The 16,707-nt window shown below is 39.7% G+C and overlaps 1 protein-coding gene across 4 annotated transcripts in view; it reads right to left on the reverse strand.

Moving 5' to 3' along the window:
* Positions 1–16,707, reverse strand: part of LOC127601436 (intermembrane lipid transfer protein VPS13B-like) — a 344,543-nt gene that overhangs the window by 322,228 nt on the left and 5,608 nt on the right. For 3 of the 4 annotated variants that reach the window (XM_052066676.1, XM_052066675.1, XM_052066677.1), the window contains exon 4: positions 5,193–5,310. The exons of the other annotated variant lie outside the window; for it this stretch is intronic. In XM_052066676.1, the coding sequence (XP_051922636.1) occupies positions 5,193–5,310 (118 nt within the window). The remainder of the gene's footprint in view (positions 1–5,192; positions 5,311–16,707) is intronic. 4 annotated transcript variants of the gene reach the window in all.

Genomic DNA, 16,707 nt, shown 5'->3' on the forward strand with positions numbered 1-16,707 from the left:
CCTGCCACATAATTTTATGTGGGCCACGAAAGCAAATCAAGCATGTCAAGTTCCATGATGCTTGGTAAAGTCTGTACAAAAATTTCAAATTGTCATATGTAAACCAAAATAACATTTGATATTGCAAACATGTTCTCATTACCAAACCCGATCGCATTAATATAAACAATGTTTAAACAAGTCATTATTCTTGACTTCTGATTTTAAAACTAGTTATCCATCAATTTGTTGATTTGATGATTGGGCTGGTTGAATTTGCATCTTTAAATAGAGCATCTGAAAGGGAGGAAGCAAACCAGTGCATATAATGGTGTCAACATTGCGTAGACAAAAGGAGACGCGGGGCAGCGAGAACCTTTTTGCTTGTGTTAACAATTTGAAAATTCCAGCCAAAATTATTGTAACGCATCGTCTATTCAGCAACAAAATTTGGAGCTTCTGAATGATAAGGGCGGGCAGTCACAGCCACATCACCTATGACAAAAGTCTGCAATTCCGTGCATCTCCAACATTTTAGCACATTGGAAGAACAGGTGCTGGTTCTTCCCAAAGCATTCTTCCTCAAAACTTTGTCCAAAGTTTTGAATGCAACATTGGGGAGGATGGGCACCTACCTTGTTGGACATGCCCTGCCATGGACTCAAGTTGAATAAACAAAGCATGGCTCACAGTTTCTGGCTTCCCCAGAATTATCACAGAATAGATTTATTTTTGTTTGCTTGCATCTTCACTCACACTTCAAACTTCATTTTGCACTTGCGGCATTTTCCCAAATTTCCCATCGTGAAGCCAGAACTAACTAAAAAGCAAAAGCGTCCTTTAAATAGTGCAGAAAGAATCCTTCAAAGGCATCTGACCGGTGCCGTCATTTATTTCTCCAGTATGCTGTTAAGCACAGTCACGGCAGAGTAAAACATACGGCATAAACATCTTGAGTTTTGACGTTATTTCCAAAACCAAATGTTTATCTTCCTGTATTTTCATGAATACTCTAATGCGTAACAGAACCAATAATGAAGCAGCATTCTTGAAAAAATGAATTAAGATGAATTAGCATGCTGTTCTGCTGTGCCTGACTAGACATGACAAAATTATTGAGACTTTGCTGACTGACCCATTAGAGGCAAGTGGGGAGGGTGACATAAACTCAGCTACAAACGCAATGTGTGTTTGTCACAGAGGTGCCTGGCTTTGCATGCTTGTGCGTGCCAAAATTGGTGTGTGTTCTGGCTTCTGCAGCATGTATGAGTGTGGCTGTGGCTGTGGTTCTGAGGTCAGTTAGAAAGCTGTTGTTGCATCAGCAGCCTGGACGCGAAACCAGCAATGTTATTTCCTTTTCTGGATCTAATTTGTCCACTGCTTGGATGTTTTTCACTCATGTTTCACTTGTGCTTACTCTTGCCTCACACAAAGACCCTCAATGAACTATCACATGAGTGTGACCTTCTCTAACAACTGACATGGCCAGCAACTCACCTTGAGCCAAAAAGACACCCTATTCAAAAATGTACACCAAAGTCACAAGAGTTGACATGGAAAATGTAGAGGGCGCTGGGCTGTGGGAAATACAAAACGCTTTGTGACTTTAATGTCCAACATACAATGGCAAGTCTGCCAACTCCAACATAACCTTATTAAATGTTGGATTTTGCCTAAAAAGTGTCATTTTAGACTAGATTCGAAAAGCACCTCCATTTCACTAAAGCAAGAAAACAAAACAGTGATCGGATAATTACAACAAAGTATTTCATAGTTATATTTTATTCATTTGTGTACTGAAACAGATTGGTCAAACCCAAAAGTGCATCGAATGTTATTTGTCGAGTACAGAAGGAAGCTATATATCTAAAAGCTCATATGTGGGATACTCAGTATATTTAAGTAGCATTTCCCAGTAATACCAGAACAGCTGCTATATTCATTCTCTTTGGAAAGGCCCCAGTGCCACAACAGCGGTAGCACTGGACCGTGGATTTATCTCAGGAGTGTGTTTGCACTGCAGCCCAAGCAAATCGCACATTATTACACAATCATGCATGCAGAATTCCTGACACGATGAAGAGGTAGTAGAAGCACAACCGATGTGAAACATTAGTGTGTAAGCACGGCACTCACACTATAGTAAACGGTGTAAAATTTGCAACCGATAAGAAAAGCCGACAACTATGGGAAACGATTATTCCTGATACTAAATATTTAACGGAGACATCAGTAACATTAAGTACCGGTATATTAAATTTACAATGCATGTCACCACAGGAACACACAGAATGCAACACAGTCTAAAAACATGCTTTATGTATGTGTGATTATAACTCAGACTGGCACCCAAAATTCCCGTTCCTTAATCGTGTTAACTGACCGCGTATTAGAAATTGGGGTTCATCTAAAGTTTTTGGCCTTTGGCTAACGTCTGACTGGTCTACTAGGTTACACAACCCACAAGTGAGCAATACGTCACTGGAGCCACCAGCAGAAGGACTCACCCTCTGTGGTGTGTTGTCAAACGAACACAATCATCTCCAAAGTATTTGGTTCATTCTCAACATGTGCCATGATTTTTTTTGGGGGGGGGGGGTATACAGAGCAATCAATGGTACAGGCGTAACGAGGTAGCGTTCAGTGATATCCGTAACAGATTACAGGCAAGCCGTAACAGTTGGCACCTGTGTACTACTAAAACTCCTTGGCAGCTTGTTCCTAAAATTAAACTGTAATCATAATCATTGACAGAACCGCTCAAGGTCAAAGGACTAGGTCTTTTTGTCCTTGTGTGGTTACCCGAAAACTCTAGACCAGGGCCAAATGACGTGTCTCCATTGGTAAGCAACAATATGGAAGCTTCACATCCCAAGTTAAATGCCACGGGCTGGATGGAGTTGTGCAATGCCACGACCACTGATTGGACTTTTATAGAAGTGACTGTAGTTGGTTGGCTTGGCGCATTGCTGGAAAAGTTTGGTGGGATTTTCTCTCCCTCTCGCTCTCCCTCACACCTACCTCAGCACTCAGCTAAATGCAGGCCCAAAGGGAGAATCTGAGGTGAGGCACCTTGCTTTAACAGCTGGGAAGTGATATTATCTCATAACATGAGGCAGGGAAATGGATCCTCCCCAGATACAACCAGCTCGGACCGAATATAAGTTCATATATTCACGCATGCCGAGTTTCGGATAACTTGGGTGTTACACTGTGACCTACTCTGTAAGCTGAATACCCCTTCCTTCCCATTCTTCTTTCCTTCTTCTTCTACACCCCCCCCAAACCTCCATGAAACATTTTTTCCTATTACTAAAACGTTATTTTTATGTTATAATGCAGACTGTTAATTTTCTAACGTGAATTGTTTTGTAGATGTGTACATATGAGAATTGAGACACTAAACTAACATTGTAATACAGTACATGGTTTGTGTAAATCTGTTTCCGAACCAGTGGTACGTAAGCACATTGCAGCGAATACGTGGAAACAATATTTTATTTTCAAGATAAGTACATTTTCTTAGTCGTTTAATCAGGACTTCAATAAAATATTTGTGCGCTATGACTTGTTTCCCATTGGAGAGAATAACCTGTGGCAGAACAATGCCAAACTCGGCTCAAGGGTCTCATTAAAGCGCAGATGACAAACCAAAAGAGAGTACAACTGCTACAGTGGTTTTGAATAATATTCCTGTTGAGTGTTTTTTTTCTGATATTTAAATTTATTTTTCGAGGTGACTTATTCAAAGGAGCTCATTTTTTTGTTGGAAATGTTATAAGAGTTGCATGTAATATAAAAAAGGCAGGTTTATTATTTATTTTGACTTCAATTTTTTTACTAATGTATTTTAGTGACAACATTTATTTTTATGTCTAAATTGACTTAGAAAGAAGGCTATGTCAGAGAATTAAATCAAATTAAGGACAAAAATATATATGTTTTAATTATTCCTTTATTGTACATGGTCCATTCCGTGGATTTTTCTTCCAACATTACGAGACGGTTTTAAGCACAGAATCTTGCTGCAGAAGCAAGATTGCGCACTGATCAGTAAACAGTCTTTCTTCTCTCACTAGCCATTGAGATCGGCCGAAACCGATTACAATACCAATCACATGGATTTGTGATTATAGATCTAGTTACTCATGATTACTTTAAGAATTTATCAACTATTTTTTCAGTTAATTGATGAATCCGATTGTTTTTTTGAAACATTAAGTCCAAATCTCCTTCCATATATTATATAAAACTGGACACTATATATCATGATTAGGTTACTGGGTTGATGTGGCGTGCAGTGTTAATGAAAAGGGGAGTGGATGCTACATTGCACACAGGCTGGTCTCCAGCTGGTTGCAGGTTGCAAAGCGCAAGTTGCGGCTCATCGTTTTTTTGTGAGCAGCAATGACAGGCATTGTGTCCTATTTTCCCAATTTATCTAAGAAACTCGCTGAATCTGACTCGCTAGGCTTTCCGTTCTGTCTCCCTCTGTTGGTCATTATTTTTCATATTTCTTGGTCGGGACTGACATATGCAGATCACACGGAAATCGGCCAATCACGGCCAGTGGCCGATCGATCAGAGCGGCACTAGTGAGGGGCATGTTTCGAGACCTGTTCCATGTCGAAAGTGCCGTGAGAAGAATGTGTTGCCCTATTTAAATAACATTGAATTGCCTTCAATTCTCATCACGTGGTTTGGTGCCAAGTTGTTATGCAAAACATGCGATAGATGTTTCAAAACTATCAGGAATTTCTGCAGGTATACAACTTTTTAAACAAAAATTTATCAGATATTATATACATATATAACAAACATCTTGTGGGATTTGTCTGTTGTTGACCCTGTTCAGACTGAGCCAATGAATTCATTCAAATGGCATAAAATGAAGGTTTGTAAAAATTGTGCGGCACAAATACACCCACCTCACCCCTCAACACATGTATTTACACGAGTGAACTTCCTTAATTGTGTACATAATACATTATGTATGATATTAGATGGCAAACCTCTGGAGACAATTTTTCCACTTTATTTTTTAAATTGCAAATATATTTTCAATATTATTGAAGGCCAACTCAAACCTGTGATTGTGTGATTAGGAATATGTGTCAACTCTGTGTCCCTGCCCTCCCCCATAGCCTCCATCGGCGGTCATTCAAAAAGACAGGACGCGGCGTGGCTTTTCTGGCCCTTGGGCCATCATTCACCTGGGGGAAGGTCCGGGTCACTGGGGGCAGCCTGCTGCAGTCGGCGGGGCTTGCCGACAACCTTGGAATTCTCTGAGACGCTGCGACTCGTGGAACTAGACTCACTCTCATGGTCATCCTGATGAGATAAACAAAAACGCTGATGTGAAGTTGGACACTGACATTTGATTTTTAATCACAGAAGCGATAGAATCTGGGTTCAAATCTTTTGTGATGAAAGCACAAGTTCTGACCAATTCATTATGTTGTTATTTTGTCATTGTGTACAATGGGCGCAAAGTAACAAAGACAGCATTTAGAGTTAATATGTGTAATGTGAGTTGCATTTAGCTGGCGGCAACCGAGCAGCACTGATTTTGAGTGTTTCTTTGGGTCACCATTAATCTCAAAGCAGACCTTTCTCCCACTATAGGCCCTACAAATAAACAGTAGGCCTTGGATGAGTCAGGACCTTTGACTATACGTCATCGCTGAGTGAACGCAAGTCAGGAATGTAATCACATTCTGAATGCATGTATACTCATAATAATGATAATAATAATGATAATAGAGGATAAAGCAGTTCGGAAGATGAATGAATGAATAATGATAATAATAATAAGAAGAAGAATTCATACAGCAGCGTTTGAAACATTGTTACGGGGCGCTTACTCCTGAGTAGAATTGATAGCATGAAAGACATTAAGATGAAATAGAGGGACAAGCGGTTCGAATGATGGATGGATGGATTTGCCACTTAATTGATAGTTCTATTTGCTTTACATTACATTCGGCACAATATATAGAGCACTTGCACAAACCTGCAGGGCAGGGAGATTTGAAAGAATGACAGGCAAGCTCAATGGTGCGGTGAGTGGTTTAGGAATTTGGTAGAATTTTGGTAGCTTGTTCAAGGGCACCTCCACCATGTTCTGGAAACCTCCACTCCAAACACATGTTCTGCTTTTGGGGAGCCCCCAAACTAGTTCAGGGTTATAGGTTGCTGAGAAAAATATGCGTTCGTTAATAAATGTTTAACCCTAAACCATTGTGGTTTAAAAAGATGTTGGTCACGAATATGGAAGCATGCCGTACTCTGACACCAACAGAATTATGAACCACAGAACTTACAGAGGTTATTAGAACCTAGATTTTCCACATATATAATGTTGACTTGAACATATTTGTCATATTTAAACTCATGTAAACATGCTACAAGGTTGTGAGACATTTTAAAACATCTAACAGGAGTGAAATGTTTTATGATAGAGGGAAAAAAAGATTTCAACAATTGTAAAACATGAGACATTGGGAAAAGCTTGGAGGGCAGCGTGAGATAAGCACTGTGTATGGCATTGAGAGGTTATTGGAGATCTAACAATTTAACAGCCAATCTAGGTAGTAAAATGGCCAGCTACGCAAGACAAAGACAAGCAACAATCACATGTGCTTATTATTTATGCTGGGTACTGAGGTCCTTTAAGTCTCACGTTTATCAGAAACATTGAAAGTGATTTTAAAAAGCTATTGAAATTTGATTTTGTTTATTGTTGGAACTGAATCGCAGGGACACATGCCTTTTTTAAGAAGTCAGTTCCTTGGACAGCATAACTGTATGCTGCCTCCGTAGTAAATGAGCTTACGACAGAAGGGCACAAAACAGGGAAAAAAGGGCTGGAAGGAACAAAGAAGGTACACGATGGGGACTGCGGTAAGGCTGGACAAGCAATGCCTGAACCCATATGAAGTCAGTCATTTAAGAAATAAACTACTGTACAGATATCTTGGAAAGCTTTAAGACTACAAAGCAAGAGCAGTGGGATTTAGCTATGATGGTGGCATTGCCTAAAGGCAATGGGGGACCTCCTAGCCAGAGAGTAAGTGGGCACAAGCTGAGGGATAGAATACAGGAAGGCCAGATCTAACCTCTACCCCCTGCAGACATCTGGCTGAGTGAGAGACCCAGAGGCAGTAAACATGTCTCTCAAGTGTTGACACTCATCTGAGCCTCTCGAAAATTAGCTGAACCCTGCTGCCACTGCTGGTTATCAGATAGATTGTCTTTGGAGATAGTGTCAGAGGTTTCTTTGTATAAACATACAAAATATGAGAGAGACACTCTAGACACATTTAACCTTTGTTACCTCTCATTACTTTTTTTATTACTTCACAATATACACTACATAGCTGTACTCTGTCAAAGGTTTGCTGAACACATTGTAAGACCACAACAAATATTTTCTGATCTGTGACTGTCATCCAAACCCTTTTTTAAAATAAAAACCCTTTTGCCCATATACCGGTACATCAAATGGCCAATGCTGCATCAAATTGATATTAAGAAAACTTTATTAATCCTGATGCAGGCAATTAATTTGTAGCTCCAACATCCAAAGGCCTATTCAGCCACAATAGGACAATAGTCCAAGATCATAGAAGACTTGGAATTACTGGAAGCAAAGTTCTAATGCAACACAAGAATAATAAAAAAAAGCATCTAAAACAACAAGTCATACGATGAGTAAAAGAAAAGCAATTCATTTAAACAGAGTGGTGTCACTGCGGAGCAAACACTCTCACGGTTACTGTTGTTTTTCCACTGTGAATCGCTAGCAGACTCATCCTGACATCAACGTGACAAGGCCTGGAGATTGGAGGCCAAGCAGTGAAGGGCGAACCTCTTGGCATGATAAAATAAATGAAGGAAACCCAATAGGTCTTCATCAAAGACAGAACCTAGCCGGACCCCCCTACCCTCCTCCGCACTCACCTGACATGAAGAGGCCCCATCTTCCATGTCAGGGTCAACAGGACTCCCTCTTGGGATTACACCTACTGTGTCTTAACAACGAAATACTTGCCACCAAGTGATCTGCCAATATATTTTAGACTTTTGGCAGACTACTGACTGGCTGTGGTGATCCCTGATGGGACAAACCGAAGGTCGTAACAACATCACCATGTGGACAGGGTGCCAGTCAATCACATGTTCAAATCAAAGTTTTACGATATAGTTACTGTTGAGGGGGGGAAAAAAGTGATATTGCTTTCAATTCAAGTGCAAGAATAAACCACAGAACTGGTCAACACATCCCTGCTATGGGTCAAGAAGAGGGGATTGATACATTTCTAGTGCATTTACAAGTGCATTTATCAAATACTGCATAGTCATCCACATTTGGTTCTACAAATGTGAAGAAAATCATCCACTCGCCATTTATAACAATTGAGGGACACACGGGCCGTCATATATTAGCTACATAGAAGTACTTGAACTCCGCTGTGTCTACGCTCGCTTGAACACTAACACACACGCTCACAAAATGGTTTGCAGCTGGCACAGAAAAACCGACTGTGATTGTTTCAGTAATGTCGGTTATCTAATGTCAGTATGTGGCCTCTTTCTCTTCACTTCTCGTGGACCTTGTGGGGTAGCTTAACTCATCGACGACAAACCCATTGGAATGCAAGTGGAGTGAAACAGAGCTCATTGCATTTGAATCAAATTACAGTTTTTTTTTTAATGTTCCTTGGCTTCAAACCCATCTGTAAGATTACCCCTAAGAAAGCCCCTAATGGGTTTTTAATGAAATAGTCACAAAGTCTGATAGACATTACACAACAATTTAAGATAGGTGTTTAATTTTCCCCTTCAAACATGTTTGGCAAAAGAAAGACCACTGTCAGCTAAAGTGATAGGGAAACATCCATCAACTTTCTATTGCTTATCCCTATTAGTGCAGCGGATAACTGGAGCCTATATTCAAGCGAGACCAGAGTTAAATCACAAGTCCATGTTCGACTGCAGTTCTGACAAAGAGATATACAAGCATTTCATGCTGAACACTCACTCAAATTACACAGAGAAAAGTCACACATGCCAAGGGTGAACATGCAAACTCCAATTAGACATGCAAAACGGAGACTCAAACATTCGCACAATTAGGGCATTAAAAAACAAGGGCTTGGAAGGGAACATACAACACATTTTTTACAATTCAAAAACATCCCCAGGTGTCTTAACGTGTGGCATGACTTTGCCAAAATACCGAAAGATTAAGATTTACAGTGTGATCTGACCATGGAGTGAAAGTGGTGGATCTTTGCTCAGCCAAGCTGCTAAATCATCGGCGCAGAAACTCAGTGCAATGCCAAAGTTAAGTCACAGTGGGGCTAAATTCCCAAGGGTTTGCTCACAAGGGCATTCCCACAAATACGCAGTTAAAAGATTTGGTTGGGTTGGTAGGTGGCATGAATTTTGCATTTGATGAGTGGATAGGGACTCTTGAGCCCAAACTATTCCTATCTATGCGATTACAAAGTAAATGTTTCATCGCCCATCTAAGATCATAGCATTGCAAATTATTAAACATGATATCTTTCGGAAAAGAAGAAATAGTAATCAAGTAGTCGTGATGTTTCAATGTTAGTCACATTTCTTTCTTATTAGTGAACCCCACTGTACCATGAAGAGAAAATAGAAATGGTTGCTAAGAGGACAACAAGTCAGCAAGTACAGGAAAGTGGAAGGGAGAAAGAGACGCAGACTGAGATAGAATGAGAAAATAGGACAGCATTTTTCCGGATTTAGATCTAAAAGGCTCTGGTCTGTCAGATGCCTCCATCAACTAACCACAAGCCCAGCCTGAGCATGAGAGGCATGCTGCTTGCGCCAGCACGGCCATCCCTTAATGCTGATTACTGCAACGTGTTATATACAGTAGTAAAACAGTCCACACGTAACCTTGACAGATACACATACACATACATCTTTGTCAAATCAACCACAACCCGCAATGGGAAATTCCAAAATGCAGGGCAACTTGATTCCTAATCCAAATAACAACAAAGTTTCTTACCCCGTGCAAATCAAACGCATACATTACCCAATCAAAGGAACTTCAAAATATTTATAACTAATAATGACATAAAACACACTATAGACTGCAGTATATTCACAACAGTGGTGGTCGCTCTTTCTTCCATTCGGTCATTATTGTACACACTGCTTTAGGCACGTAATAAAAGGCATGAGCATCTCTTGAACAACATATCCACCGCCAAGAACAATACAAGCAATGGCCGAGGCTACTTTGACAACTTAATTGCACATGTGAGGTACAGCTGGAAGGCAGGCACGGCAAAGTCGTAAGTGTTCTTGGAGAGTATCAGTGTTCTAAGACCAGCAAATCAAACAGAAAGAAATGAGAGAAGACTTTTCATCCAAGTTGATAAATATCAATTCCAAATTGTTGGAGGATCTAGCATGCAAAGCTTCATGTTTGCATAGCTTCCATACACCAGGTTCTAATACAACTCACGTCCTGTTAAGTGTTCGAACTGGCTTCAGAAATGGAAAACTGTCATACTTGGTAAACAAAACATTTCAATTGTGTTCCTGAAACATCTTGGATCTGTCAACCGGTCATTGTCCAGCGTGTCTTAGTGTTGTCATACGAATGCCACATTTTACGGACCATGAGCCGCGACATTTTTGCCACGCTTTGAACCCTGCGGCTTTTTATGAGAAGTGGTTTAACTTAAGAATTTTTATTGATGAGCTTCCAACGACCAATAGATTTACCCAAAGACTCATCACATATGACCAATGAAATAACAGAATATTCCACAGTTGACCAGTGAAGCTATCCAGAGTCTTCCATCATACTGACTATTCATCAGCCATTTGTGTCTGGAGTTTGCACACGGGCTGCTTGAAATGCGGAGGTCTGTGTACGTTTGCAGCACACAACGGTGGAGAAGCGAATATAGATATAGGTGAGTGAAAATAAGCAGCTAAAATTGAGTTTAATGACCATCGGGAATGAGTGCCATAAATGCACCCATCTCTGCAATGCAACTCAGTTTTGGTGACCGACCCACGCCATTGCTGGCAATTGTTAACAGCCACTAACGGCTAGCCACGGAAGACAGCGTTTTGAGCCACAAAGTGACCTCCCCTGCATCTCCCAAACACGTAACAAGTGGCTTTCCAAAAGTGACACTACCTTGGACTGTTGTGCACTGCTGCCTGATGAAGCTTAGACTAATTAGCCTCGTGTGACGAAAGCGACTGAGAAATGTTCAGGGACAACTCTTTTTAACTAGCTGCGTTTGACATTGGGGGAAGAAAACGTCTCTACCTATGTTTAAAAAAAATAACAACATTTAAAAATCTACCATGCTGCAAAGTGGTCAACTGGTGAGCACGTCGGCCTCACAGTGCAGAGGAGCAGGGTTCCGATTCCAGCTCCAGCCTTCCTGTATAGAGTTTACATGTTCTCCCCGTGCCTGTGTGGGTTTTCTCCGGGTACTTCGGTTTCCTCCCACGTTCCAAAAACACGCTTGGTAGGTTAATGAAAAACATTAAATTGTCCCTCGTGTGAGTGTGACCAGCGATTGGCTAGCAACCAGTTCAGGGTGTCCCCCGCCTACTGCCCGAAAACAGCTGGGACTGGGAGAGCCTCCAGCACGTCCACCATCCGCGTGAGTTTAAGAGGATTAGAAAATAGATGGATGGATAAAAATCCACCTATGTGACCTCTTTCTTTGCAAATATCCCATATTACAACATGGAGACGCACGTTTATTAATAAGCTAGGTGTTGCAGCTTTTCACCAAGTGCGTTTAGTAGTCTGGAAATTATGAGACGTAAAAAAGTACATGTACAGACCTTTGTAAGCATTTCAACATATTTGACAAAACGTGTTGTGTATTCAGAGAAGGAAACTTAAAGTCAAAATCGAGTGTCTGTGCAAGGGCCTGGCAGGCAAGTAATCGGCTCCACAGAGGAATTGCTAGAGTCAGGAAGGGCTGAAAGCAAGGATTAAGCTGAGCAGTGGCAGTATCCTGTCCAGAGTGTATTGATCACCACTTGACTCAATGGATGGAGGAAGCCGCTGGGCTTATTTTTTTTTTTTTTTTTGGCCTGGCTCCTTTCCTGTGTCTGAGGAGCAACAGTAACATCATCCCACCAGAAACCCAAAACTTCATTAAAGCTCAAAAACAAAGAGCAGTGTTGCACCACAATTAGATGACTCAAAGGCAATGGCAGATAAGTACGATGTTTTCTGGTAGAATGACACGCTGCCTCGTATTCATTGCTGCATATGCTTTAAATCAGTCTGGAATGCCAACCTGCCAAAGCATTGGGTCACCATGGAGTTGTTACAACTTAAATCAGGGAGAAACTGATAAAGCACAATTGATTATGTTTTCTAAGCTGTTACATTTATGCCAGAAAACATTTGTTAAACGTTGACACTTTCCAAGTAAAACAATAACGTACTGATCTATGAGCATCATTACAACATTAAATTCAAGGTTATATATAGGTGATGTTTTTCTCAAAGGCAGTCTTGTGAAAACTCTCCACACATTTTCAATTTGATTTTGGCATGCCTAAACAAAAATAGCAAAACTGTCTGTCAGTTTGTCTCTCTCGATTTAGTCATAAGATGTTGAATTACAGGAATGGGGAAGCTTCATAGGTCCATGTTCTCAGCTTCTGACTCCTCTTCCCTGAAGACAAAGCCGAGCTTAACTGATGGTCAGATAGATTTATAGTGCAATCTCTGTGAGCCATTTGTTGCCTGAAGGCAAGAATCAAAGACTAGATTTCCGGATGGTAACAGGACAGAGATTAACCCGTTTTTACTCTCTGATTGCAAAGTCCCACGGGCTGTTTTCTTCTACTCGTTTCACTTTGTCTTTTGTCTTTTATGCTCCTTGTAAGTGGAGATTTACAAGCACAAATACACTTGGTCTTGTTCTGCCAAGGGAGATGACTAACACTACACTGTAAGAGGTATTTACACAGTATTTGATGATTTCACTTCCAAAATCAAAAGATCAAATATAAATGGGTGGCAAAAATAGAAATACATAGATATAAATATTTTATTTACAAACTAATTTGCTGCGCCCCGCAGCAAGTTGTAGATTCAGTGCTTTAGCTCAAGAGCACCTCAACAGTGCTCAGGAAGCAGACTAGAATCTCTCAGTCACAGTCAATTTCAACATTTTTTTGGTCCACAGTATATATTATATTTTATTTGCCCATTTTTCGAAAGAAATGGATCGCATTATTACCAATTACATTAGTTGGATACCATCTAATATTTATAAAGATTAAAAGACTTTGGAAGGAATTCAACTTAAGAAAAGGCTCTGGAATAACGAGAGCATGTTGAGAGGCACCTCCCCAAATCTTCTTGAAGCAATGCATCAATCAGAGTGTCTACAGCAGTGGCAAATGCACTCAGCAGTGCTAAACCTCCCACATGAGGCTAAGACAGAGCCAAAACCAGAAAAACATTACTCGGCAAAGGCTTATCTTTGTCTTGTAAATAAATATATATTGCTTGGGAGTGTTATCATTCACCGCAACTGCTGTCAAGCCAGAATCTCTGCTGATAACACCTCAACTTTAATATCAGGAGAAGTTTTCTAAGCCGTCAAGAAAATAAAAATAAAAAAGGAGGGGGTGCAGTAAATTTGCTCAGCCTCCTTTCAGTATGGTCAATTTATATTGTGTCAAAATACAAAAAAAAACTATATCCAAAATCTATATACCACCTGATCTGAAGACCAAAACTCACAAGACAGTTACTCCCCTGCTATTTGTGTGGAAATGGCACCAACTACTCTCACACCGGAACTTAGCAAATATTGAATCTCTCCTCCAAAAAGGTTTAGAAATGCCTATAATAGTTAAAAACCTAAATATACCCAAAACTATGATCCTGTTACAGTTTAATTTCATCCATCTAATCTCGTAACCTAAAACCTAAATGGCTTGCAGATTATTTAAATGCACCTAAAGTGCGCGTGCAAATACAGCGACAACACACTCTGATTTTCTTCTGCTTCCTTAGCTCCACCTGGATTTTAGGGCAACGTAAACGTAACTTTTCAATCACATTGCAATGTATTAACCACGCAGCTGCCGAGGCGCTGTTACTCACAGGTTTAAAAAAAAAAGGCACTTTCTTATTTGAAAAATGCATCTACCAGTGTCATTTCCTAAAATGAATTATTAATTAAATTAGAGTTCAGTGTTACTTGAAAATTGGTCTGAAATTCATCAGATTGTTGTCCAGCCTTTTTTTTTTTCAGCCAACAAAACACAGTTTCAACTAAAATACAGACCTGATGTGTTTTCGTCTTTTTGGTGGATATTTAAATGATAGGTGTTCTGTTTTTATGTGAACTGTTTCAAGAGTTAGATGTGTGTTTAAAAAGTAATTTATGATTTTGTGTTTTGAAAGAAACATTTATTCTTGTTGATGCCTTTTGGCCTTTAATACAGTGTTTCCCAATATTTGCCGTTTTGTGCACTCCCAAATTCTTTCATCATGCTCTGAGTATCCCCTAACACATACAGGGTGATGATTTTTCAAAAGTGGAACGTAACACAAGTGATCATGATATGAAAATCTATTTAGTTTGTCTTGTTAGATAATAGCATTTTTTTGTCAGGTGGTTTCTTCTTTTTAACTCAAACAGAAAATAAATCCATTATATACATTTTAAAAATATGAACGAAAACTAAATAATAATCACGCCTTACAAGACAACTCTTACAAGATGTATCACAAAAAAGCAGGAATTCACTGGAATTAGTCCTCTGTAAGGAGGCATTTAAATATCAATTATCAGGAAGAAAACACTTGTCTCCCCAGGGAAACACGTTTTAGTTTTTTATTGACTGACTTATGAAATGACTGAGAATAATTACTTATCATCTTGGACATAAAATATTACGTCTCCACGTACTCCTTTGCAATGTGGCCGCGTGCCCATAAGCTTGTGTACCTCCTGAGATATGTGTACCTCTTGTTGGGAAACTATAATAGGATCAACAGAGGTTCATTCAGATTTTTTTTTTAATGGAAAACAAAATATATTTGGGAAACCACAAAGGTTTGTGAAAAGGTTTTTTGACAGGTCCGCGATGCGTTGGCATGGTCACCAAATGGTTAGCACATCAACCTCATAGTTCAGAGGTTGGGAATTCACAACCGGGCTCCAGCCCTCCTGTGTGGAGTTTGCATGTTCTCCCCATGCTTGAGTAAATTTTCTCTGAGTACCCCCCACCCCCATTCCAAAAACATGCATGGTATGTTAATTGTAAACACAAAATTGTCCAAAGGTGACGATTTGACTGTGAATGGTTGTTGTTGTGACCAATTTAGGAAACCCTCCTCTTGCCCAAAGTCGGCTGGGATAAACTCCGGCACAGGCCATGTGTAAAATGAATTACTAATTCAAAAGATACATAGATCATGTTTCCATTGCTTATACTGCTTCAGTAATTCAGATAAATAAATGTATAATACAAACATAAAGGACCATTGTAATATTGTTGTGTATCTATTTTAGGAGCAGTGACAGTTGCAGTCGACATTCGTACTTTGTTTAATAACAGGTTCCCTTGTGTCTCTTTTCCTCTCTGGAAGAAAAGGTTAACAGTATGCATAATTCTGATTTAGACTGTTTGTAGAGTCTGCCTGATAAGATTATTTTTCATTTTGCATTCCCAGCACAATCTTTCAACTTTAAAACATGTCCAAATTTTGCTTTGTTTGTTTTGATGCTCATTTTTTTTCTTTCACCTGCTGCGTGTATTCACCACATAGCAATCCCACCTCATGCTAATCTTCCCCTTCTGCAAAGAGTGGAGGGGCAGACACCGCCACACATTTTGACGAAAATGCATATGGACTGAACAGGAAAAGAAGAGCAGCAAGAAGAAATTTTCCTCCAATCAGGAGACGGCTCCCATTGTCAACTATAATGAGAGTGCTCTCAGAAGCTGATCAGTCGCAACCAACACATCAATTGTAGTAGCTAATGTAAATTCCTTCAGATGGAAGAACATCTGCTTCAAGTCTGGCCTTACTCCAAATTTTGTCTCATGGGTGTACATACCTCTGAATAATTTGTCCAAAATGCATTTGTAATTCCCCCCGGAGACTCCTGAAAAAAAATCTTTCGGCAGTGACTATTTAATAAAAAAATTAAAATAAAAGAAGAAATAAATCTCCAACAAATAGTTGTTTTGAAAATTTGCACTGCACAAGTTCTATGCTGGTGGATGACCTTCAACTCTCGTTGACTACTAAAAGCCAAGTTTCAATTTCCTTGGTTCTGGAAACCTGATCCAACAAGCAGTAGCCACAGGCACTGTCTGATATTTCCCCTTAATTTTGAGCAGCTAAAACTCATGTGTTACAAATCTTTTTGCAACAACCTATATAATTACCTGTAATTGACTTGCCTTGAAATGTGTTTCTTCTGGGATATCTGGCCTGAAAACTCCAACTTCCCCAAAAGACATTGTACTGGCTTTCAAATGTACTTTGCAAACTTACATGAATAGCAAAGGTTTCACCAAGCAAGTCACCAAAAATACAGAAAAGTGTGAGAAGTCAAAGCTGTTACAACCAAATAAAATGATATAAACTTTTCTTGTCTGACAAATATTTAATGATGCTATAAAAAGCTGAATTCAAAATGACATGTTAATTTCCAA

The sequence above is a fragment of the Hippocampus zosterae genome, chromosome 5 (genome assembly GCF_025434085.1).
Source record: "Hippocampus zosterae strain Florida chromosome 5, ASM2543408v3, whole genome shotgun sequence".
NCBI classification, from domain to species: domain Eukaryota; kingdom Metazoa; phylum Chordata; class Actinopteri; order Syngnathiformes; family Syngnathidae; genus Hippocampus; species Hippocampus zosterae.